This window comes from Oreochromis aureus, linkage group 3, assembly GCF_013358895.1.
Source record: "Oreochromis aureus strain Israel breed Guangdong linkage group 3, ZZ_aureus, whole genome shotgun sequence".
Taxonomy (NCBI): domain Eukaryota; kingdom Metazoa; phylum Chordata; class Actinopteri; order Cichliformes; family Cichlidae; genus Oreochromis; species Oreochromis aureus.
The window spans coordinates 132,365,485-132,389,255 of NC_052944.1; the positions used below are offsets into that span (position 1 = coordinate 132,365,485).

Below are 23,771 nucleotides of genomic sequence, written 5' to 3' on the forward strand. Positions count from 1 at the left end.
AACTGTTATAGCCAGATTTCTACATATTTCAGACATGAAGCAAAACTTTATTTTGATTTCTTACATGTTCATGGATGGACGTGTTTAAACTGCTTCAAAGTCCCATGTCTTCTATTTAAAAATGAACTGTGAACAACAAGTAATCACCTGTAAAACCATTGCTGTAATGAATGAAAGTGCAGACTGAGAGTGGATCACATGATGTTTAAGATGAGTCATGTGACATGTTCAGTATTGTCACACATGTCTAGATTGTCCCTGATATCATAACTGCTCAAACACTGATGATTATATTCTAGGATGCCCTCTGGACCCAGTGGAGGTGGTGAGTGACAGGAGAATGGCGGCTAAGCTGTCATCCCTGTTGGACAACATCTCCCACCCCATGCATGAGACTGTGACAGCACTGAGCAGCTCCTTCAGTGGGAGACTGCGGCACCCACGGTGTGGGACGGAGAGATTTCGCAGGTCTTTCCTCCCCACTGCTGTCAGACTCCACAACAAAGACTTTAACTGATCAAACACACACATCCACACATGTGCAATAATCTTTCTGGCAACCGTTGTATTTTTCACTCTGTTGTATATAGCATTTGTATTCTATTTTTATCCCATTGTATATTTTATTCTATTTTATTCTACTGTATATAGTATTTTATTATTTTATGCTGTACAGTTGTGTACTGTATTTATTCTTATTTTATTTTATTCTAATTTTTGCTTCATAACTTTTGCACTGTCCACTTCCTGCTGTGACAAAACAAATTTCCCACGTGTGGGACAAATAAAGGTTATCTTATCTTATCTTATCTTATCTTACTGATGGCAGCAAAGTTTGAATGGAGCTCTCTGTCTGTGCTGATCTGTCGCCCTCTGGAGGTCAAAACACAAACTGCATGATGTCACTGTAACCACCAGAGTGACAGGAAGTGTTTTTAAATGATGAAGTATGTCAGTGGTGCTGATAGTGTGTTGATCACAGACGCTCAGGCTTCATGTTGACATGAATCAAAGTGAAAGCAGAGAAACTGGAATGAATCAGGTGTTGTAGAAGATGGAGAAACAGGTTGGAGAGAGGATGCTGCTCCTTCTTTGAGATCAAACATGTCGTGTTGTTCACGTGCTGTCAGCGTGACGCACAGAAACCATGGAAACAAAGTGTGAGTGAAATCAGTCCAAAGTAACAGAGTGAAGAGCAGCAGATGAAGCACAGAGGACACAAAAAGGAAGGAAAGAAGGAAACAAGGTCCATCTGTGTCCTTTCAAACAAACAAGCATCAACGTCCAGGACTGAAACATGAATCCACATATTTATACACATATTTATTTAATGAGAATAAAACAAGAATATTTATAACACATCAACAATAATCAAGCCTGGGATCCTCCTGGTTACAAACAGGGTCCAGGACTGGGACACTCAGGTGGATCCTGCAGGATCATCCAGGAGCTCCTGGATGATCTCTGTGGTTGATGGTGTGTCCTTTGATAACTGGACGAGACAGAAACAATCGCAGACACAGTTTGTACCAAAGATCATCATCTGGTGTCCCCACTGTGGACGTCTCTGACCTCCTCTAAGGACACCAGAACAGGATCTTCCTTTGGTTCAACACGACTCACCAGGAGGCCATGTTTGAGCTGTGAGGAGATGACATCATCACAGTGATCACATGACGTGTTGGTAGAGTCTAATTACTCACACTCTGGGGAACATCCAGGACCACCATGTTTGTAGTTTTCTCCTTCCCACTGTAGCTGTGTTTGAACAGTGTGTGCACACATGCTCTTCATCACCCACAGTGACTCCACGCTGGTACAGACTCTCCTCTAACCTGTCACATACTTACAGGGATGTATTTCCACAGTCAGTCTGGCTCTGGCAGCTCCACCTGTGGGCTCCACCTCTGTGTGGACTTTCACACTGAGAGTGGGGACATCAGCAGGTGTTGGGATGTTGTAGGTGCACAAATCTGGGAAACAAACAGAACCAATCACAGCTCAGTGCAGCCTGCTGTCACTTTTCTACACCGTGACACTTTTATATTTATATCTCTATATTTATCTATTTATCTTAATATTTATCATCAATATCTGTGTTTCTCATTTCCTATCAGTGGTTGATGTTTGTTGTGTGTTTGCTGCTCCGACAGCTCAGGTTCCCTCTGGGATGAAGAAAGTTTCTGATTGTCATGTAGACACAAAGTGACTTTATTGATTTTTAATTTAGTGTCAAACAGAATTGTACTGTGTGCAGTTCTTACTGTCAGCTCTAATGTTGTCTATGAAAACACACTGATTACATGTGAAAATGCTTCTTTAGCGTTTTATAAGTACAAAGAAACAAAGAAAGCCTGTTTGACACCAACCAGGACCTGGTCACATGATGCTGTCACTGAGCTGCACTGAAGCAGCTTCACCTCCAGCCTGTATTTTCCTGACACGTCCTGCAGCGCCTCCTCCTGGTGGAGCAGTTTGTTGCCCTGATCAGATGTCAGCTGACTGCTGGAGCCTGAACTGTCCCTGTGCTCCAACCTTCAGGACTGAACACCAGAGTGGAGCAGAGAGCCTGAAGAGCCTCCACTGTGTCCTACAGGATGGATTCATGTTGACATGAAGTTCAAACTGCCTGTGTCACTTCAACACACTCTCACAAAGAGTTTCTGACCTTCACTTCCTGGTTAAATAAAGGTTAAACAGGTTAAATATGTTTAACAGAGATGATCTCAGAGAAACAAAGTAGAGAAATCACAGGTAGAAACTTACAGACTGCAGCTGAGCTGTTATTTACAGGCTGTTACGTGTAGTTGGTGCACAGAAGGCTGTTCTGTTAAAACAACACATTTTTAGACCAAAGTCAATTTCATCTTGTAAATAAAGAATAAAAACATCCCTGCCTGCTAAAACAAGTCTGCATATCTGAGAGAAAAGCAACAACATGAAAGCTTCAGGATTATTTCTTCTGATTTGGTCCAAGACTGTAGATGAACTCAAAGATGAGCTTCATGCTGTTCGGGTGGTGTCGTGCCTGAGTGGAGGAGAAGCCTCCGTAATAGTTCTGCTGCCCAGTCAGCCACCTGATAATACCAGAGGCATATCCCAGATCCTCAGCAGTCGGGGAGGCGCTGAGTTTGGCCAACAGCACATAAGAACTGATCTCCACTGACAGGGAGGCTGATGTTTCTGCTGCTGTCTGAGACCAGCAGAGGAAACTCCTACAAACACAATAACAGTCACAGTGATGCTAATAAAGCCTGAATGATGTCCTGCTAAAGGATGACTCACCTTCCCTCACTGCAACTGTGTCTAAGTGCTGCAGAAGGTGAGCTCGGGTCTCCACGTCTCCTGCAGGGTGAACACAGAGGCCAGCAGAGCTGTAGTGTAGGTTAGAGTTGGATGTCTCAACACCGGCCTTGGTCTCGAAACCAAGGTTGACACAGACACATTTGCACATAGAAAGCTGAATTTGTCATATGCCACAGTGAACTCACTGTTCAGTGTTTTTCAGGAAGCTTCTTAACTGCCTCTGCTGCCAAACAAGCAGCTGATGTCCTTGAGAAGAAGCTGAAGAAGTCTTCAACAACAAATACAGGAAGTGGACTTTCAAATACTAGATTCACTTTAGACTCACACAAGAAATGACTCAACTAGCTGTGTTTGATTGACTCCTTTGACTCTATGAAAGCTCAGTGTGTGTCTGTACACAGACTGTTGTGTTGGACTATTATTCAGTTGTTTTCAAATGTCTGCATCTCAGTGTAGATGAGGCTGGGGTCATGGGAGGCCACCATAGCAGTCTCTTCAACATCATGACATCATCATAAATGCTGCTGGACTGTCTGATGGGCTGACGGTGAAAAAAAGCCGTCGGGAAGGAAACAGAAGACATTTCAGAGGCTGCAGCAGATTTCTTTGATTTGGGGCCTTTTTCAGCTTTATTGGACAGAGCAGTGAAGATAAGTGACAGCAAAGCAGAGGGAGAGAGAAAGGGGCGTGGTCAGAATCAAAGCCAGGCCAGCTGCTCTCCACCTCGTGGCACATGGTCACCTGCTCATCCTAGTGAGCTCCACCAGCAGCCCTTTCACACAGTTTACACTGTCAAACACTGTGTGTGGACCTCAGCTAACAATAGGCTACATTTAAGTCTGGACTACATGCTTTTATATTGAGGCAGATTTTTACCTGTTTTTATTCCATCAGCAGCTCAACATCATGAGCAGCTTTGACATAAAGACATCAAACTCAAGCTGACTTTAAACTGGATCTACTTTTAATACAGGGGCTCAAAAACAACCAACATCTTTATTATATATCAGGACAGAAAGTCATTTCATCTCAAATGGAAAACTATCAACTGGTTTGGGATCTCCACCAGTTTCATGTCTTTCCAGCTTCTCCAACAAAGTTCCTGTAAAATCAGCATCTTTATTGGTTTGATAGTGATTGATTATTCAGTCCCAATCTGCTGTCATCTAAAGAACAAAATGATGTTTCTATGAGTCAAAAAGCTCCAGATGTTGTTCACAAAGAAAACAAAGATTAGGAAGTTAAACACAAAGTGTTTGGAGCCAAAATGTTCCCAAGCTGCTCTTTTTGAAATGGCAGAGGTACAGTGGTGTCTAACAGCACACTGTGGAAGGCAAACATGTTCTTGTTGGATGAAACTTCATGAATCCTTTGTAGATTTGAGCTTTTGGAGCCTTTCTTTTCTCTTCAGGTGTACAGAGGCTGAGGAGGCAGGTGAAGCAGGTGGAGCTGTTGTAATGCTGGCAGAGGGTGTGTCTTAGTAACTCTGTGAGGTAGAACTGGTGCATTTTCGCTGATTCTGATGTTTCGGCGGGTCCACGCTTTGGGTTTACGCCCTTTTTGTTGTGATTCTGAAGCTGCAGGTTTGATCTTTCCAAACAATATTGACTGATCCAGCAGCAAAAGAAGATCCAAACTATGCTTCACATAAATATCGTCATGGATTCACTCTGACTTTTGCTGTTTTGCTTCCACCACGATGCACAGCTCTCTCTCTCTCTTTCAGTATACTTCAAGAACAGTTTCCCATCTAAAAATCTGTTTTCTGCATTTCTTGCACACAAGTTTACCGTTGTTTACAGCGCTGTGCTTGTTTCCTTTTACTTACTTCTGAAAAGAAAGCCTCATTTCTGCTGTTCAATACTGAACAAATTTAAACTTTTTTAAATGATTTCAAAACGCTTATCTGTGTCTGTAATCAAACCTCTGTAACTTTGCTCTGCTTCACTTCAGCAGCATCAGGTAATTTTCATATGTTGATTCATGGTTTTCTTTCGTTTTTGATCTACTGCAGAATATTTTTATATTATTAGGCCAGGAAAATCTCCTTCATGTTTTTCTCTGTTTTATCCTCGGCTGCTTTGACACAAAGGCCTCTGCTGTGATGCTTACACCTCTGATAAAGTCTCACAAGTGTCAGCTTTCTTTTTACAGATATAAAAATATGGAAATATACTGATGCATTTTGCAGTGTGACTGAGTGAACTGTAACCTCTCACTGCTCACATTTTAATTTGGTTTCTGCCCAATTTTTGCAGCTTTTGATATAACAGGCTCTGCGTACCTTTATTTTGAAGGCCTTCTGTGTGGGTGAATCAATTTCCTCCAGTTCTGGCGTCTGACAGCAGCTCCGTCAGGAGCCTCTCCAATCCTCCTTTTCTCCTTTCCAACTGAAAAATCACGTCGGGTCACCAATTTGTTGTGTTCAGATTTTTTTCATTAGGAATTCGGGAGAAAAAGATTTACAAAGATTTCCTTCAGCAGCTGAATTGACAAGTTTACGGTTGTCTATCTCCATGTAACAGTGAACCTGTTACATGCAGGTGAACTCCAGCACCAGTTTACATCCAGTCACACCATCCGCTTTAATGTTTAATTTTAATAAAACTGGTCAACTGGAAGTAGAATAAATGGGAATCAATCATTTACTGACAGGATGTATGATATAAATAAGTGCCAAAAGAAGGACACATTTTGTATACGACCATTTCTGATACCAAACTCTGCAATATATCAGATTTGAGTTTGGTACTTGGATGCAGAACAGCGCCATTGTTAAGAGAGCTTGGATTCCATGTTCCATGTTCTAACACCTCATAATTAAACTCACGTATTTGGAATTTTAGGGGCTGCAATGGAGACCAGGGGTTCCATTTCCTTGTTTGCATTTTTATTAATTAATTGATTGATTGGGGATTAAAAATAATATAATAAAGACAACACACTAGTTTTTATGAATTCTTTATGAGGTTTTTTTTGCTGTAGGATTACATTTAGAGCTTGTAAAGGTGAAGCGACAAGGGGACTGACCATCCTACCTGTGACAGAAAAGAGCCAAAGTTAGAGCTGCTTACATTTAATCATTTGTCAATAACCTAAACATATGTGAAAAGAGAATTTGTAAAAGCACTCACCTGTCCTGGTTGCTTCCTGCAGGATGTGGAGCAAAAGAGTGGAAGCAGTTCAATCACCTGCTTAAGAGCTCCTAGAGCAGACCAGTGTTCTGGGTTAGGGAGTATGAAGGGTTGGGTAGTAATGGTTGAAGCATATGTTATTGATTTGTTTATAGTACGTTTTGGAAATATATATATGTTTGTTATGTGCTCTAATGTTCTTGTATGTTTGTTGGGTTGCGTTTTCATTTTGATTAGTTAAGGCTCATACTCGGGCTAGTCCGGATGCTCACCTGAATAGGTAGAGTATAAAAGGAAGCCATTTTATTTTTAGTGGGTTGGTGTTTGTGCTGTTAATATGTGCCTTCTTTAATAAAGTGCCAGTTAATGGATTTATTTTATGTCAGTCTCACGCCATATTATTGGAAGGAACCTATGACCGCCGGCCAAAACTGACAGGGGGGCCAAGGTTGTGATCTCAGTGAAGAGGTAGATACGCAAAGACCGCATGAGTATTAGAGGGCGACGCTTGAAGAAGTAAGGCTGGGTATATTACTTCAGAAAATAAAAATACAACACAAGAACATATCTTTAAAAAATGTGTTTTGGGGATGATACACTGAAATAAATAAAAAACTCGCATATTCTCCAGCCTCAAAACAGAAGCTGTGTCCAAACAGCCTTTAATAAATCCCAAGCTTCACTTGAATACATACCGGTCACGTAACAAGCGTTAAGAATTACAACGTCTTAAGCATCTACAGTTAGGCCGCACACAAAAAAAGTAGAAAAACTGATTTCATTGCTCTAGTTGAGCAATGAAAAAAATCATGCGGCCACTCAACTAATCTTAAAGGCTCATAAAAGAAAAAATTTACGATAAAGTTAAATGTATTGAGTCTGTCAAAACTAAAAACAAAACTACGATAAAATAAAAAAACAAGGAAACACAAATTGTCCTTGCTTTTTCCAAAAATGGTTACATTTATCGACCAACAGTGAAAATGGTTGTCAAGAGCCCCATACTCACCGCCTTTGTCTTAATAATAATGATAACGATTGAAATCTAAGAGTTTGCAAAATAAGAGTTCAACACTTGTCTGTACAAAACAGAAGGCAGGCAAACAAACTATTGTGATCATTCTGTCTCTACACAGCCGTGTGTGCTTTGACCGGAGATTCTCGCGCATCACCGATCTCCTCAGAATCTGTTTTAGTCTCAACTTCCTGCAACAACTATCAGGTTTGCCTTGCTTTGACCCCACAACAGAGGCTATAATGTTTTCTAGGTGAGGATTTCCCTTTGCCTCCTGCTCAACTCTTTCCAACACCTCCCCATACCCATCTTTCTTCAGATTTATAGAAAAACCCGCCAATGTGCAGACCAAAAACTCGTCCGTCAGCATCGAAAACCGAGGAGCTGGAAGAGCCGTGGTACATGAGAGTGTTGTAGGTGACGTAGATATTTTCAAAGGGGTCGTTTTTGATCTGCTGATTGATTTCACAAAGACTGCAAAATTCCTCACAGTCTTCTTAATTTTCATTATTCTCAGCATGCTCTCGCCTCTCTTTCTCGATGATGCATGTAGGACTCATTTTTTTCACTCCTCCTCCCGGGTGTCCGACGACACAGGCCTCGCCGTCTGAAGGCACAGGCCCAAATCTCTTAATGAGCACTGGCGGCACTTTCTCTGTTTCTAGCTTAAGTATGACATAATATAACTTATCGTCGCCGATAAACACCTTAGCGCCGAGGTTGTTCCTGTCTGATTCTTGGTGTTCAAAGTTAAAGACCACGGTAACATTTACAAATTCACGCCAGTTAGGTGAGTTTGATTTAACCCAGTAGTCGAATAAGCGGGCGTTGGTCAAGACAAAGTTGTCAAATAACACAAAGCCTGTGCCTTGCTTTATGAAGGAACCGGATATGAGACAAACTGACTCGCTCAGTTCGAGCAGCAACATAACACTGCGAATTTCAGTAAAAGGCTGCCGGCTCTTTCCAAAGCTCTCCTTCCTGTACTTCAGTGCTTCCTGGAAAGAATTTTAAGGGAATCTACTCTCCATCCATCGTTTCAGACGCGGATACTGCTGACAAAGTAGATCGTAAACCTCCTTACGGTCAATGCTGCTGTCCGTTTCTTTGATTGCCATTTTTAAGACTGATGTCATTCCACCGCTGCACTGTGGAGGTTTTTGCTGCCCTGGGATGGCTGCATCTTTTATAGTCATGTGTCGGTCGCGAACTAAATGGCTCTTAGAGACGGATATTTGACGTGAACGACACGAGCCGGCTCCTTATTTTTTTTTCTTTCTCTCACCCTCTCTCGCACTTTTTTTCCGCTTCACTCCGTACGCGAGCCTTGTGCTTTGCGCTGGGAAGAGGGGGGAGGGGCGGTAGTTAAACTCGCAGTAACACAGGAACAGAGCGGGAGGGGGAGAGAGAGAAAGAGAGCCAGGGACAACAACGTCACATTATTAAGGTATAGTAATCATCCACAACTATTTTCAGTTGCAGATGATAAAGGATTCAGAAAGTTTATTCATGCAGGCCCATATGACAGAGAATATGCATCTTCTTTTTGTTTTCATATTTTAATTTATATTTAATTGTGTTGTGGTTTGCAGTGTTTTGTGTTGTTTCACTTTAAATTTGTTTAAAAGGAAAAAGCTGAAAATGTAAATAGTTAAAAGTTGAAATGTGAATAGTTGGTTTTTGTATTATATGATTTATTTATTACATTTTATGTGGAGTGAATAAATAAAAGAATATTTACGGTGGCCCCTACAGACAAAGCAGCACGTACAAACTTCAAAACATGTAAAAACTCCAAAACATGGAAGAGCTCCAGGATGCTCAGCGCAGTGTTGAGCTTTTGTTACCTAGAGGCTACACAAGCCAGCAAGTACCAACGACCGGATTTGGTGTGTGGTAGTAACAGGTAAATGAACATTTTTGTTTAATTATTTGAATATATATGAATGCTTGTGTATAAATACACAAACAATACACATATACTTTCAATTGTGTAATTTAAGTGATCTAGGTAGCTCTGGAAGGTCAGTTAATGCTAGCAATGTGTTTTTGAGTTTGTACGTGCTTTTTGGAGTTTGTACGTGTCTCTAGGGGCCACTGTATATATTTATATATAAACATATATAAATAAAACCACTTGTTTTTTTACATTAGTAATTCCTTTTGTGCATAATTTTATATTGTTGTTAATATTACATTAATTAAAGCAACAAAACAACCTGAAGAGCCGATTGGGAGCCGAAAGACAAGTCTCTTTTTAGTGATCCAAGCCGAAAGAGCCGGTTCTCTAAAAAGAGCTGGAAATCCCATCACTAATCTTTTATTTCCGTATCTGCTCCCTGTGGAAAACATATCTGGAATTTCTTATTGTCCAGATGATCAATTATGTCTGTGCATTTGGTCTTATGTTCGTCGTCGATGTTAACCACCTCAAAGTCGCCCAGGTCATTGGTGAAGCGACCGTCTCTTTTCAGAGCCTCGGCCGCAGTTATTCCCTTCTCCCCGTAAACACAAAGATACTTGAACTGTTTTAAAGCGTCATTTTTAAAAAAAACTTCTCTCTTTTTTGGCATTTAGTCCTCCCTTTGTACCGATGTAAATGACAGAATAGTAATCTCTCGCCTTAACCATCTTCTTATATTTACTGAAAGACCACCAGCACTGTGCGACGTTGCGTGTGCCGTCTGAACTGATGTCCGCGTGGGTCCTGCAGAGAATCAGAGTTGGAAAAGTTGCTAATGTAGCAAAAAACAAAATGTAATGCATTTTGTTCAAAATCTCATTAAAGACATGAATTTTTTTTATCACTTTCACTGGAGTGGGTAAATGAGTCTGCAAAGTTAAAAAACAAAAACAAAAAAAACTGATTTACATTCATGTTTATTACTTTTATCGGACATCATTCGATCTCATTTATACACATTTAAGAAATAAGGTGGAGAATATCCTGTTGTTTCCATATAAAGACTCGGCATTTGAACCATCCCAAATATCCGGACCAGGGAACCAACTCCTCAAACCCTTAAAAAGGTCAAGGACACAGGAACACGTTCGCTAAACTAACCTGTTTTTGAATAAAAGAAAACCATATAAGCATGAGGAATATGAGCCCTGGATTCTCATTTTAAAAAAAAGAAAAGAAGAAGCACTACACATTACTTTTCTTATGTTTAGTATACAGGAGTTGCTGCTCACACTCTGAGCTGAGTGAGTCCACAGGAGGCCTCAGCTTCCTCACTGCCTCTGCTGGAGTTTCCAGTGGTGAACATCTGGAGTCCTTGAACTGCTCGTCTCACCTAGGACGTCAGTAGCAGTAGATAATATTACATCTGTGGGATGATTATTGATATTTTTTTTTCTCAAATGATTAAAATTTTATTTGTGAAGAAGTTCATGAAGTCATTACTAGTTAACGTTAAAGGGATTGTTGGCTCAGCAGAGCTCTGACTGTTTGTCAGCCTGGCTACAGTGCTGAAGAGAAACCTGGGGTTGTTCTTATTTTCTTCAATCATAAATGAATGCCTAAACCTAACCATAGCCTAATTGTGACCCTGACACTAAAACCATATTTTGAGCCTCAAAAATGCCTCCAAACTCATGGGGACCGGGATTTTGTTCCCATGAGGGCTGTCTGTCCCCACAAGTATAGTAAACTACCAATCTTTGGTACCTACGAAGTTGTTAATACCCTTCCACACACACACACACACACACACACACACACACACACACACACACACACACACACACACACACACACACACACACACACACATACACACACACACACACACACACACACACACACACACACACACACACATCAGTCCTCCTATAACAAGGTCAAAGCATCAGGAAGCAGAGGTGTGATCTCCACCCATGAGCACGCTCAGAGACCTCAGAGTGTCTCCACCCATGCAGCTGATCTCTGCTCACAGAGCTGATTTTGACTCTGTGTAACATCTTTAAGAACTTCCTCTTTCTCACCCCTGCAGTATTTTTATGCATCTGCACTCCTCTTTCTTGTTCTCCTGTGGTTTCCTGCTGATCAGAGGACAGCTCTGGGAGTTCTTCTACTTCCTGTTTCCACAGTGGGAGCAGACTGTGAGTGGGATCAAGTAGTCAACATGAAAACATCAGTGTGAGGTTATGAACTCATATCCGAGTGAATGTTTCAGCTTTAACGAGTCCTCTCAGGGTTCATGCGCTGACGGCCTCTGATTGGTCTGCTCAGTCACATTGGTCAGAACCAGGAAGCTGTGAGGTCACAGAGTAATGGGTGGTGCTGTCAGAGATCATCAGTAAGACTGTGATCCATCTGTGATCAGAGATATTGTTGAAACCAAGCACACCATGTTTTTCTTGTGACATTACCAATAAGTTTGATGTGTCACATGGCCCTCTTCCTATTGAAAAACAAAAGTTGTATCCAAGATGGCCGACTTCTAAATGGCCACCATGGTCACCACCATCTTGAGGAGTTTGCCCCTCACATATACTAATGTGCCACAAACAGGACTTTAATGTCACCAACCATTCCCATGTTATTACGGTGTATCCATATAAATGGCCCACCCTGTAGAATGGAAACACTAAATAAAAGACATCATTTAATAAGGCTCAAATCAACATGTCAGAGGTCAAAGGTCAGTCAGAAGAGGTCTGGTTAAACACTGGCAGTGCAGCGATCTAATGTAAACACTGACAAATTCCACAGTTTTGTTACCGCCAGGGGAAAAGCACCGCCCCCTCTGAGTGAGTGAAAAAGGAGTAACCAGCTCTGTCTTCCAGGGTCAGAGTCCTGCAGCTGAAGACCACAGAGGGATGAATCCACACGTCACTGCTTTAAAACGATTGTTAGAATATTGATTTTTGTATCTCGGCTGGAGGAAGCTGGTTTCAACATCGTCCAGTCAGAAACCAGTCCACCCTGAGACCCGGGCTTGTGACAGAAAGTCCATAAACATGCAGACACTCAGTAGCAGGCTGACCTTTGACCTCTGAGACAGCGAGGGAGGAGTCTGTGTCAGCAGGGGGCGCTGCAGCATCGCTCTGTGATTGTGAGGTGACAAACATGTGTAATAAACATCTGTGAGACATTCAAACCTGATGATCCAGCAGTGATTACTGAGGACACACCTGAGAGCCTTAACAACAGCAATAATAACTGACACTGAGACACTGACTGTCTGTAGTTACAGTGTGAGAGGAGCAGGGACTGACATCAGTGCTGACAACAGCAACTCTGTACACAGGAAGTGTGTGAGTGTGTTATCAGCAGGCCTGAGACAATCACAGAGCAGAGTGCACAGCATGTGATTAACCGTGACTTACTCAGTGGTCGTGTCCAAATTCATGGGCTGCATCCTCCTGAGGCTTGTTACGGCTGTGGCCATAAGATCTCTGTGTGGGCTGTTTTGTTCTGTCTCTTTACTGTGCTTAAGACTCTTTGCAGGTCCCTCCCCTAATGAAGAGTAGTGAGCAGCTGATTGGACCGTGGAACACGTGACCGCCGTTCTGACAGCTCCCGCCGGGAAGAGAGAGAGAGAGAGAAGCGAGCGAGCAAGCAGTTTGACAGCCGACGCGGTCCTGGCCCTGGTTTCCAGCCTATACTTTTGCTGTGTGTTTGTGTGAGTGTGCTCTGTGAGAGCCGCTCTCCGTGTGTTAACTTAGTGCTTAGGCACCCATAGACTGAAGTGGAAGGGGTGAGCTGCCTTTTTCTTTGGGAACCGTTTTCTCCTGTTTTCCGGGTTAGGGAGCGAGGGTTAGTATTGTCTTTTGTTTGTTTTGTTTCTTTCCTAGGGTTTAGTTAGTTTTCTCTGGTGGGACTTCGTTGGTTTTGTTTATTATTTTGGCCTGGATTCACCCTGGAGCTATGCTTCATTACCTTCAATAAAATCACTTTTTTTACTCACAACTGGTTTTGGATGTTTGGCTTGGGAATCAGGGCGGGTACGTGTCTCTCTCTCCTCCAACCTTATGTGCGTCTCTACACGCTTAGGCTAGGGGCGTAACAAGGCTGCATTTGTAGACCGATTACGTCACAGCAACGCGCCAAAGGCTGTCCAAATTTGTAGACTCCTCCGAATGCAGCCGACAAATGCGTCCTCCTTTTCCCCGAATTTGAAGGATGGGTCAGGTGTGTCCTTCGTAGCCCACCATATCCCAGAATTCATAGCGTGGGCCTGACAAACTCCAGTTTCCGGCAATGGCAGCCGCTAGTACGTTTTTTAATTACTGCTATTAATCTTTGTGGGTCACAAAATAAACTTTTAACATATTTTCAGGCGAGAAAGTAGCTGTGTAAACATCAAATATGTCACGGCTGCCGAGGCGAGCTGTGTGGTGTTGGAGGAAGGAGGACCCAAGATGCAAGCAGGGGATGAAATGCTAGTGAAGTTTTATTTGCACAGAGGTGAGGTGGCAAAACAGGCAAGAGGGAAGACAAAACTAAAGACCTAAACTGGGAAAGCTAAATGACAAACCTGAGAACATACGAACGGGGTGAGAGGCAGAGAGAGGCAGAGAGACGCAGACAGACGAGAAACAGGACTCCGAGGAACATAGTAACGCAGACTGACACGGAGTAACGCAGACGAACCGGCAACAGGCAGGAGAACACACAGGGCTTAAATACACACACCAGTAATCAGGGGATGAGAGACAGGAGGGCAACACACCTGGGAGAAATCAAGGCTGACGGGACAGGGGAAACGTAACCTGAACACACTCACATGAGACAGAGACCTTCAGAATAAAACAGGAAACTCACAGACACAGAACTGGACAAGACACTGAACTAAGCAGACTGATTCACAAACAGACAGTGTGACACCATGGACAGACAGAGGGAACACAGAAGTGGGAGCAGGCAGGCAAAGAACAGAAACCTAACACATGGCAAATCACAACAGAATACATACTCGGAATGAACAAAAGCATAAGGAAACACAAAACACTGAGCCGGCAGGCTCAGGACCATAACAAAATATCTGCTCAGTTTATCAAGACATTGTATATTTGCAAACGTGCTTCGACGTTTTCGGAGACGTCTGTTACCCACCAGCTCGATAGCTAGCCGGGAGCTCGAGCGTCACTGAAGCTGCTGAGAACGGCACATATCCGGGCACATCATTTTCAGAACACCGCGGACTTTTGCTACTCAGGTTAAACATAATATATAAGTCACTTAGACAACCTAAAAATGTTATTGTTTGGCTTTGTTTCAGTGTTTTATTTGTTCCTGAGTAAATCGGTTTGGCTGAGATTAAAGTTATTAGATTAGATAAAATAAAACTTTATTAATCCCCTGGGTGGGTTCCTCCTTGGTTTTCACACAGCTGAATAAATGTCAAACAGGAAACTGATTAAACAGAAGTGTGAGATGGTCGAGAATTTACACTAGTGTTATATTTTACATAGCAAGGAGCAGACGGCCGAGTTTATTAAACTCCACAGACACAGCTGTGACACTAATCTGCAGGCTAGACCGTCCAAATCCACAGCCGTTTACTTCCGGCCTACCCGAGCTTCTGAGGACCCGCCCCACGTAGACCGCGAAGGCCGGGTCCTCAGGAGGATGCAGCCCATGAATTTGGACACGACCAGTTTTTAGGCTTCTCCATTAGCTGGTAGTGCCTGGTAACAGGGGAGTTGCTATGACAACCCCCCACACATTAAGTGGTAATGACAGAAAGGTTCAGTAACAGCCTGAGAGGTCAGAGGTCACACAGTGAGTCAGACCCACAAACACTCTGCAGGTGTGTCGCTGAGACTCAGAGTCAGGATGATGTGTGTTCATGTCACAGCTGTGTGATCAGTGTGTCATAAACAAACCTGATCTTTGTACCGTCTCACGTTTGATCACATAGAGGAAGTAACTCTGCAGTGTCTCAGGGCTCCTGGGGGGACACTGACCTGGCTGACACACTTCTGCTACGTAGTGTGGAGGACTGTGGTGGAGGGTGTGGTCCACTCACAGTCATGTTTCCACTGATGTTTTACTCTGTGTAACCTCTGTAAGAACTTCCTCTCTCTCACCCCTGCAGTATTGTTATGCATCTGTACTCCTCCTCCTCCTTCTTATTCTGTGGTTTGATGCTGATCTGAGGACAGGTGGCTTTGCTTGGTTTCAGCTCTCGGGGTTCTTCTACTTCCTGTTTCCACAGTGGGAGCAGTCTGTGAGTGGGATCAGGGAGCCAACATGAAAACATCAGTGTGAGGTTATGAACTCATATCTCAGTCAATGGCTCTCAATTCAGGGTCTGCAGCCTTAAAGGTCCTCGAAAACCGAGAAGGCCGGGAGAGGCTTGTGAAATTGAACAGTCCAGCTTGCGTCGCGCAGCTCATGTTGCCTAGCAACCATGACACTAACTGCTAGAAAAATAAAACATATTTTGTTCATTTGTTTCTACACGAGCTTTGTGTGATTTAATAAGTATCTGAGTCTGAGACCACAGGACTGTAAAACATTGGGCTTCATTTCTGTACTGAACAGTCATTTTAAGATTAGCTAGTAAAGAACAATTAGCTAATGTTGTTCATGAGACTAAAGTCATCTCACTTTGGTAATGTAAATATAATATGGTCAATATTATAGTTATTACATTAATTATTATTAGTTATTTCAGCAGTGAACATGAACTCTGTGTCAAATACTGAGCTTACAGATTCAAATTGCAGTTATTTATATGTCCTATCACCTTAAATCTTCACTCAAAGACAGGTATGTTTGACAGTGTATATACAGATGTATTATATATAAGAGACAAATATTGTTCATTTAATATGTTGGCATTACTAAATTTGGCTCAATGCTTGCATATATGTATAAAAAGAAAATGTGACGGCAATGTGATAACTGTTTCTGATGGAATGAAGATCAGACTGATATATGAAATATTCCTTTATTGGGTGAGAAAATCAGACCATGTCATAACTGCTTTAAGTCATACAGAATAGATATCAGAGCCTTAAACAGGCTGACTTCTGCTAAATGGGTCAAACTGGGCAGAAAGTATACAAACACATAACATCCTTATAGAATATGATGTAACACTATAGATCAACTTACCTCAGAATATATAAAGCATATAAACAATTACAGCAATATGATGCAACAAACACAGCAGTGCTACTAATCCAAAATACTCAAAGCTTCATAGAACTGAAACAAACATTTATCTTTAGCTCCATTCTGCTGCTGATACATACTTTAGGTTTCTGAATATTAAACTTGTTGCTGCCTTTCATAGTGTGTAACTTGAAGGCCCTGAGTACTTTCTCCCACACTGAAAACACTGGGATGATAACATTATTTGAACATTACCTAATAAGACTGATTCAGGACAGACAATTAGTTATGTTAAACTTTCCTAGCAGTCCTTCACAAACAGGGAACAGTCTGTCTATTCTCTCCATCTGTCAGCTGCTGCTGGCTCTTCCTCCTCCTCTTCCTCACACACTGCTGAGTTTGTCCTGGTGGATCATCAGGGTGCAAAGCCTCACAGATGATGTGCAGCAGTGGGTCCCTCAGTCTGTCCTCACTCTGGACACTTGCAGTTGTCACACATGGAAATCAAATGTGTGATAAGCTGCAGGATTCAAACACAAGTGTAACTTATAAATACATGTTCATACTTTTATTCCACAATCAGAGAGAAAGAAACAGAGAGAGAGTGCAGGACAGACAGACAGGTGACAGTCTCAGGTGTACACACTGCTACAAAACAGCACAAGAGAAGGAGGATTTAGTGTTTGTGTTATTACGAGTGCTAAACAAGAAGAGTTCCAGATGGTCCAGTGGACACATGTGTGACTCCTGTGATTAAAGCATCTTTCTTTCAGCTTAACGAGTGAACCGTCAGCTCGTTCAAACACACGTTAGAGTCCGTTTGGCTCGACACCACCAAACAGAGGGACGCATTTGTCGGGCGCATTTGAAGGAGACGATGAATTGGGACAGCCTTCGTCGCCTGGCTGTGACGTAATCGGCCTTCAAATGCGGCCTCCGGAGGATGCAGCCGACATTTTGGGACACAGCTATTAACTGTATCCCAATTCAGGGTCTGCAGCCTTGAATGCCGCATTTTAAGGCCAATTACGTCACAGCCACGCGACGAAGGCTGTCCCAATTCCAAGGCTGCCAAATGCAGCCTCAAATTCATCCTTTATTTCTCGAATTTGAAGGATGGGTTGGTGTATCCTCCGTGGCCCAACATATCCCAGAATTCATAGCACAGCGGTGGATGTGGATAATTTTGCCGAAACAAACGGCAGACGGCTGAAGCGGGGCGGCCGAAGAGAAAACTGTTAAAAGTAAGTACTGAATATTATGTCACTTATTTATGTGCAAATGTTTAATAACAAAAAACATTAAAACATGTTGGCCAAATGTACGTGTTTTTTCCCCTTTTAGGGGTCAGGATTTGCAGAATTTCTTTTTCCTCCTCGACTGTCCTTCTGTGTTATACATTTCATTGTTTTCTTTATGCTACCTGTTCTGACCTATTTCCCCACTGTCATGTTTGTGTATTGTATGTACGGTCTGAAGAGGTCCAATTTAGCTGCAGGCAACTGCAAGTGACTAATAAAGGCTTCAATCAATCAATTGGCAGTGTCAGAAAGTGGTAGTGGTTTAAAAAATCATTTAAAATCAAGCAGTGATTACAGATCTCCTTGTTGACTTACACATATGCTTCATCACAGAAGTAAAGGATCTGAGGCAGGGAGGCAGAAGCACGAAGCAGCTATGGTCTGATATTTCTGTAGGGCCCGAGCTAAAAATAAAAATCTAACTATAAAGTGAGGACTCATCCAAGAGCAAGTCCCTCTGACACCAAACTGTGACATGATGTGGACCTGTGAGTCTGAAAATATTCACAGTATCAATGTAAATTCATGCATTGCTTCATTAAACATACTAAACTTACACTGGTAAAAGCATCAGCTGATGATTGTGAGTGGGACAGCAAAGTACCAACCAGCAGCTCGATTATCAAATCACCCAGACCTACAGGACTCAGCTTGTCTCAGACAGATATCAGGACCTCACAGGGACTGACTGATACAGGCTGATAGATTTAACAAACACAGACACATCTGGGATTCTTTTAAACAAACTTTTATTAAACACAGGTCCCTTCTTTATTACATGTATGTGGATCCTTTAAAGTCGTTCACATGTTTGCAGAAGAATGAAAACGGCAAAACTAATTTTAAAAATACAACTCTTCCCCTCTATGATCAACACTGACTAATGAAGTTTCAGGAATAACTGATGATGCCTCAGCAGGCACTGAAAGAGGAGCAGAGTGGAGGATGAAGGTCGTCCATCAGACCGAGTGTGTCCTCAGCTTCCTGTTCACAGACAAACATCACTGATGTCAGCTGTTCACCTCTGGCTTTTATTTAAATACACCTGTGTGTAAATGTTACCTGCTGTCTCTGATGAGTACACAGCACATGGATCAGGTGACTGCTCTGTAACACACACACACACACACACACAGGATTAGAGTATCACACACTTGTATGTGTGTTTAACATGTTTATATCTTCCAGGTAGCTTCCCTACAGGCAGAAATTACAGTGTACCACACACACACACACACACACACACACACACACACACACACACACACACACACACACACACACACAACAAACTTACCTTTTTTATTCCTAATATTCCTTAAAACCTTCTGCAGGTTGTTCAAAACGCTGCAGGAAGGCTTCTGACCAAATCTTCGAAGTACTCACATGTGACACTGTTGCTAATACAGCTGCACTGGCACCCCATTGAATTCAGAGTCCATTTTAAGATTCTGGTTCTGACTTTTAGAGCTCTTCATGAAACCTGCCTGCCTACATCATTGAACTTCTACAGCCCTATGTCCATAGCAGGTCCCTGAGGTCATGTGATTTGGGCCCACTTATTTTACAGTATTTAAGGCTGAGAATGAAGGGAGACAGAGCTTTTGCCACTGTGGCTTCCAGAGTGTGGAACCATCTCCCACTGAGCTTAAGACCTCTGGACTCAGTAGTGTCTTTTAAAAAACAACTAAAAACACATTTTTAGAATTGGATTTGGTTAACTTTTGTCTGTTTATGTTTTATGCCTTTGGATTTCTGTGTGAAGCACTTTGTGATCTTTTTTCTTGAAAGGTGATATGTAAATAAAATTGTACATTTAGAGCAGAATTTCTGATGAGCTGGTTTTTATATAGGAGCAGGCAGAGGGTCCTCTCTTCAAGGCTCCATGTGTCTGATCATGTAGGACACTTGGTCACCATCTCTCACACAAAATCACCTAAACACAGCACAAATCCTTAGAATGATTAATTTCCTTATAAACCTCTGAATCAGGTATGTCTGCGAAGGTTCTCACTCATCCAAGTGATTGCAGTCTTGGCTGGTATGATTAGGTAGAGGGTCAATAGGGGGTCCAAGACCCTCTTAGGAACACTCCTATGGGAGTTAAATCTGGGACTCTCCACCAATTACTCTTAGAACGGAAGAAGCTTCTTGGATGAAACACCTTCAAGAGACTTAAATTTCAGAAGCTTTTCTTTCCAAGCTCCTTGGACTTAATCAGGCACTGAAGCAGTGACGCGCTGACTGAAGATTTGGACATCACTGGTCACATGACTCTGTTCAGATGAATGAAACCTTGGCACAGTGTTTCTGAAGCAGTGTGTGGATTTTTTTTTAACACATGTGCTTCAGAGAGGGAGAGACAGGGACAGATTTTGTGTTATGAGCTTCATGTTATGGACGCACAGTGTGAGCACTCAGGTAGCATCAGAGCATCGGGCTGTATAGTGTGAGACCTGCATCGTGACCTATGAACTTCTAACCCCTGCGATTCAATTGTACAGTTTGAGCAGGAGCTGAATAACACGACTGAAAAAAATCAGTGTTTGTTCAGCTTAAGTTGGTGGTCTCCTCTTCTCTCTGCGTCTCATCTCATGTGTCGGCCTGTGTGTCATGTTTTCAGGTTTTGTCATTATTTTTCCCAGTATAGGTTTTGGTAGCTTTTCGCTCCTCATTTTCTGTTTATGCCACTCTGTAAATAAACGCATCACAGCCTTAGCCTGCATTTTGGGCATTTACTCCACAAGCACACCACGGCTTGCCTCAGCAGCCGTGACAAGCTCAGTGTTTAAAACCTTACGCTGTAACTACAGCCCAGCCCATGCAGCAGTGTATTAATGACTAACCTCGTATTGTGGATGGATTATCTCAGTTGTTCTCCTGACTGAAGTTTGGTCCGTTTACAGCATCCTGCCATGCGATTGGATTTGTCCCTAACCATCGGGAACCCTCACGTTAACTTTTATCAATTGGAAAAAAGTTAGCACTGTGTTTATGTTAGGCTAACATAGCTGTGTCGCTAGCGATCACGTAGTCTTCATCTATGTTGGAAGTGAAAGCAGAGCTGTATGTTTTAATGTTTTCAGAAATCTCTCAGTCAGAACATGGTGTGTCATGTTTCAGTGGAAACTAGCGAGCTAACTTCCCGCTAACCTCTAACTCCATTAAATGTAATAAATTCTGTTTTCATGGATGCCTGGATTTTAAACTTAATTGTTACACCTGTTAAAGCAGCAACGCTGATCATTTTATTACAAATGAAAGAATTTAGACAGTTTTTAACTCTCAGTGATGCCGCAGTGTTCATGTGACTTAGGGACCTGAAGTGGAGTTTGGATCCAGGCACGACTAATGACGTCAGACTTAAAGACCGGATAGTCTGCATGTTCCTGTGTTTTTCCAACTGTATGTACATGTCCCTTATGAACATACTGATGTCATAAGGCAAAAGTTGTGAAAACAAATGTAGACTTGACAGGTGGGCAGGACTTAACATTAGGCACACCTTTAGCTGAAAATACAACATCGAGTAAATAGGAAATCAGAATACAACAGATAGGAAGCACACATGGGAAAACAGCACTATAAGTTTACACAACACTAACTGTGGAAATAGACACAGCTACGGGGGAACTAAGATTCACAATAACAGAATAGTATAATCGTAATGATGATAATAATACTCATAATAGAACAAACATGTAAGAGAAAATAATCATCATCATCACCTGTTTTCTGTTCATTTGTACCTGAAGTTTGAGTCCTAACATCAGAGTAGACGGCTCGTGTATCAGCAGGCTGTTTGTCTGGAGAACACACAGATTCACAGACATTCATAGAGGTAGTAGTTTTCAGCCTTCAGCAGTACAAGCACTCCTTTTAACATAGATTTAGAGATTACAGCAAGTACCTAGCTGGAAAAGACAGCCTACCTCTCCTATTGGCTCTCTGATTGATCGTGACATCAGCATAGGTCACATCCACAGGAAGAGGAGATGGGTTTTTACTTCCTGAAAAGAGAAGAAGGAAACACATGAACATCAATACGGTGACCCTCAGTATGTGTGAAATCTGTGTTTAGGGCTAGTCTTTGGGATCCTTGTTGTGTTAGCCAATGTTGGGAGACATTATGTTCAAAAGTAACTTGTTACATTACAGCATTATTAAGCATTTATGCTATGTGTTACTTACTGAGAAGATTAGCTTCATAGAGTATTTTGCTTTTCCAAGACAGTCATATAGCTTGTTGACACTAACATGTTACTACAGACTACAGTACTCTGTGCTGGATATGATAGATTCTGTGAAGAAACATTTTTTTATATAATATACTTATTCTTGGATCAGCAAGAGAACGACTGCCTTGCTCTATGATAAATCCTAAAGAACTGAAAGCTGATGAAATGTAATGTCACTAATTTATTCTTTTTATGCTACACTGTGACATCTTCCACACTAAAAGAACAAACTGTGGCATAATATAGCTTTATGTGTCAGAGGTGACCCAAATACACATTTTATTTTGAAAGGTCACAGAGGAAATTGAAGAATCACTGAGCAGCATCACTCAGTTATACATTCAAACCCACCATGACTGCATGTTTGGACGAGTAAGACTCACTGATCTGGGCGGAGGTGACCCAGCCATTTAATTTATGTAGGGTCAGAAGGTCAGCACAGTAATCAGATTACATCTGTTTATATCGGGTGAGTGAGAACTTTCATACCTTTAAGTTTCCAGCAGAGGAAGAAAACCAGAACCAGAACCAGGAGAACCCCAGAAACCAGAACTGCTACAAAAGGGACCAGGAGAGAGGGAGGACAAGTATAAGGAGGTTTTACAGGAGGAGGAAAGTTTGTGGAGGTGCTTGGAGGAGGAGGAGAGTGAGGAGGAGGATGAGTAACTGTGGGAGGATCTGCAGGAGAGATGATGAAGAAGGTTCAGTCAGTCTATTATCAGGTCAAAATGTTACATCACTTTTTTTTAAACAGGAAGTGATGTCAGTGTTCTGACCTCTGACCCTCAGAAAGCTCTCAGGAGACTTTCCACCCTGATCAGTAGAACATGAGTAGAGACCTTCATCAGAATGCTGGAACTTAGTGATGATGTGCTCTGGTTTAAGACCATGATGACTTCCATTAATGAAGAAATAAGCTGCTGTGGCACCATTCCTCTGCCTGCAGCGCAGAATGACATCACTTCCTGTCCTCACAGGAAGTGCAGGGATCTCCAGGATGACACCTTTATCTGACCAGCAGAGACAAACAGAGTTAATGAGAGCAGAGTCACACAGAGACAGAGACACAGCTGGAACATCTCACCTGTAGGGTCTGATTGGACACTGAAGGAGACGTTGTCACTCTGCTGTCCAGAGGAGTCCCCACACCAGAAAGTTTCACTGGGAGCAGAAAGATCCACAACACAGTAGGAACCAAGAAGCCTCCCAAAGCCTGCAGCTGCTCCACAGTCCTCAGTGGGTCCTCCTCTGGTCCTCACTGACCATCCATCAGCTGTCTGTCCATCATCAACACAACTCAGATCCACTGAAGATCCACTGAAGACCTGCTGAAGGTTTGGACTGACAGACAGAGACACTGGAGGACACACACACACACACACACACACACACACACAGACACACAGATAAATGTGATAGGTTTGTAGCTTAAACCTATTTGCTGGAACGTTAAAGGCAATGTAATAACACAGCAAGCAAGACACGAGTAGGCAACATTCTTTATGTTTCACGTGCACGGGAGAGAACTGGACAGGCGCCGTTCCTTCGCTTGACCCCAGTTGCTCTCGTCCGCTCTCCCGTAACACTGCTCTTTTATTGTGGTTACATGAATATGCATAGGCTCATTAACATATGACATAGGTATACATGTGAACAACGAATACCGTGTGTGTGTGTGTATATGTGTGTATATGTGTGTGGGGG

General features: G+C 42.3%; 1 protein-coding gene and 1 long non-coding RNA gene across 2 annotated transcripts in view; both read right to left on the reverse strand.

Annotated features, from left to right (window-relative positions):
• Positions 1–1,460: 1,460 nt before the first annotated feature.
• On the reverse strand, positions 1,461–3,199 carry LOC120439257. Its single transcript, XR_005612499.1, has 3 exons — positions 2,767–3,199; positions 1,893–1,973; positions 1,461–1,492 (listed from the first exon to the last, which is right to left on the reverse strand). It is a non-coding gene; the product is annotated as an uncharacterized LOC120439257 (long non-coding RNA).
• A 15,403-nt stretch (positions 3,200–18,602) lies between these two features.
• Positions 18,603–23,771, reverse strand: part of LOC120435347 — a 63,688-nt gene continuing 58,519 nt past the window's right edge. Inside the window, exons 9-14 of the mRNA XM_039604771.1 lie at positions 22,844–23,077; positions 22,557–22,745; positions 21,762–21,839; positions 21,579–21,635; positions 18,892–18,936; positions 18,603–18,813 (exon numbers count right to left, since the gene is read on the reverse strand). Coding sequence (XP_039460705.1) covers positions 18,806–18,813; positions 18,892–18,936; positions 21,579–21,635; positions 21,762–21,839; positions 22,557–22,745; positions 22,844–23,077 — 611 coding nt within the window. The 3' untranslated portion in view covers positions 18,603–18,805. The remainder of the gene's footprint in view (positions 18,814–18,891; positions 18,937–21,578; positions 21,636–21,761; positions 21,840–22,556; positions 22,746–22,843; positions 23,078–23,771) is intronic.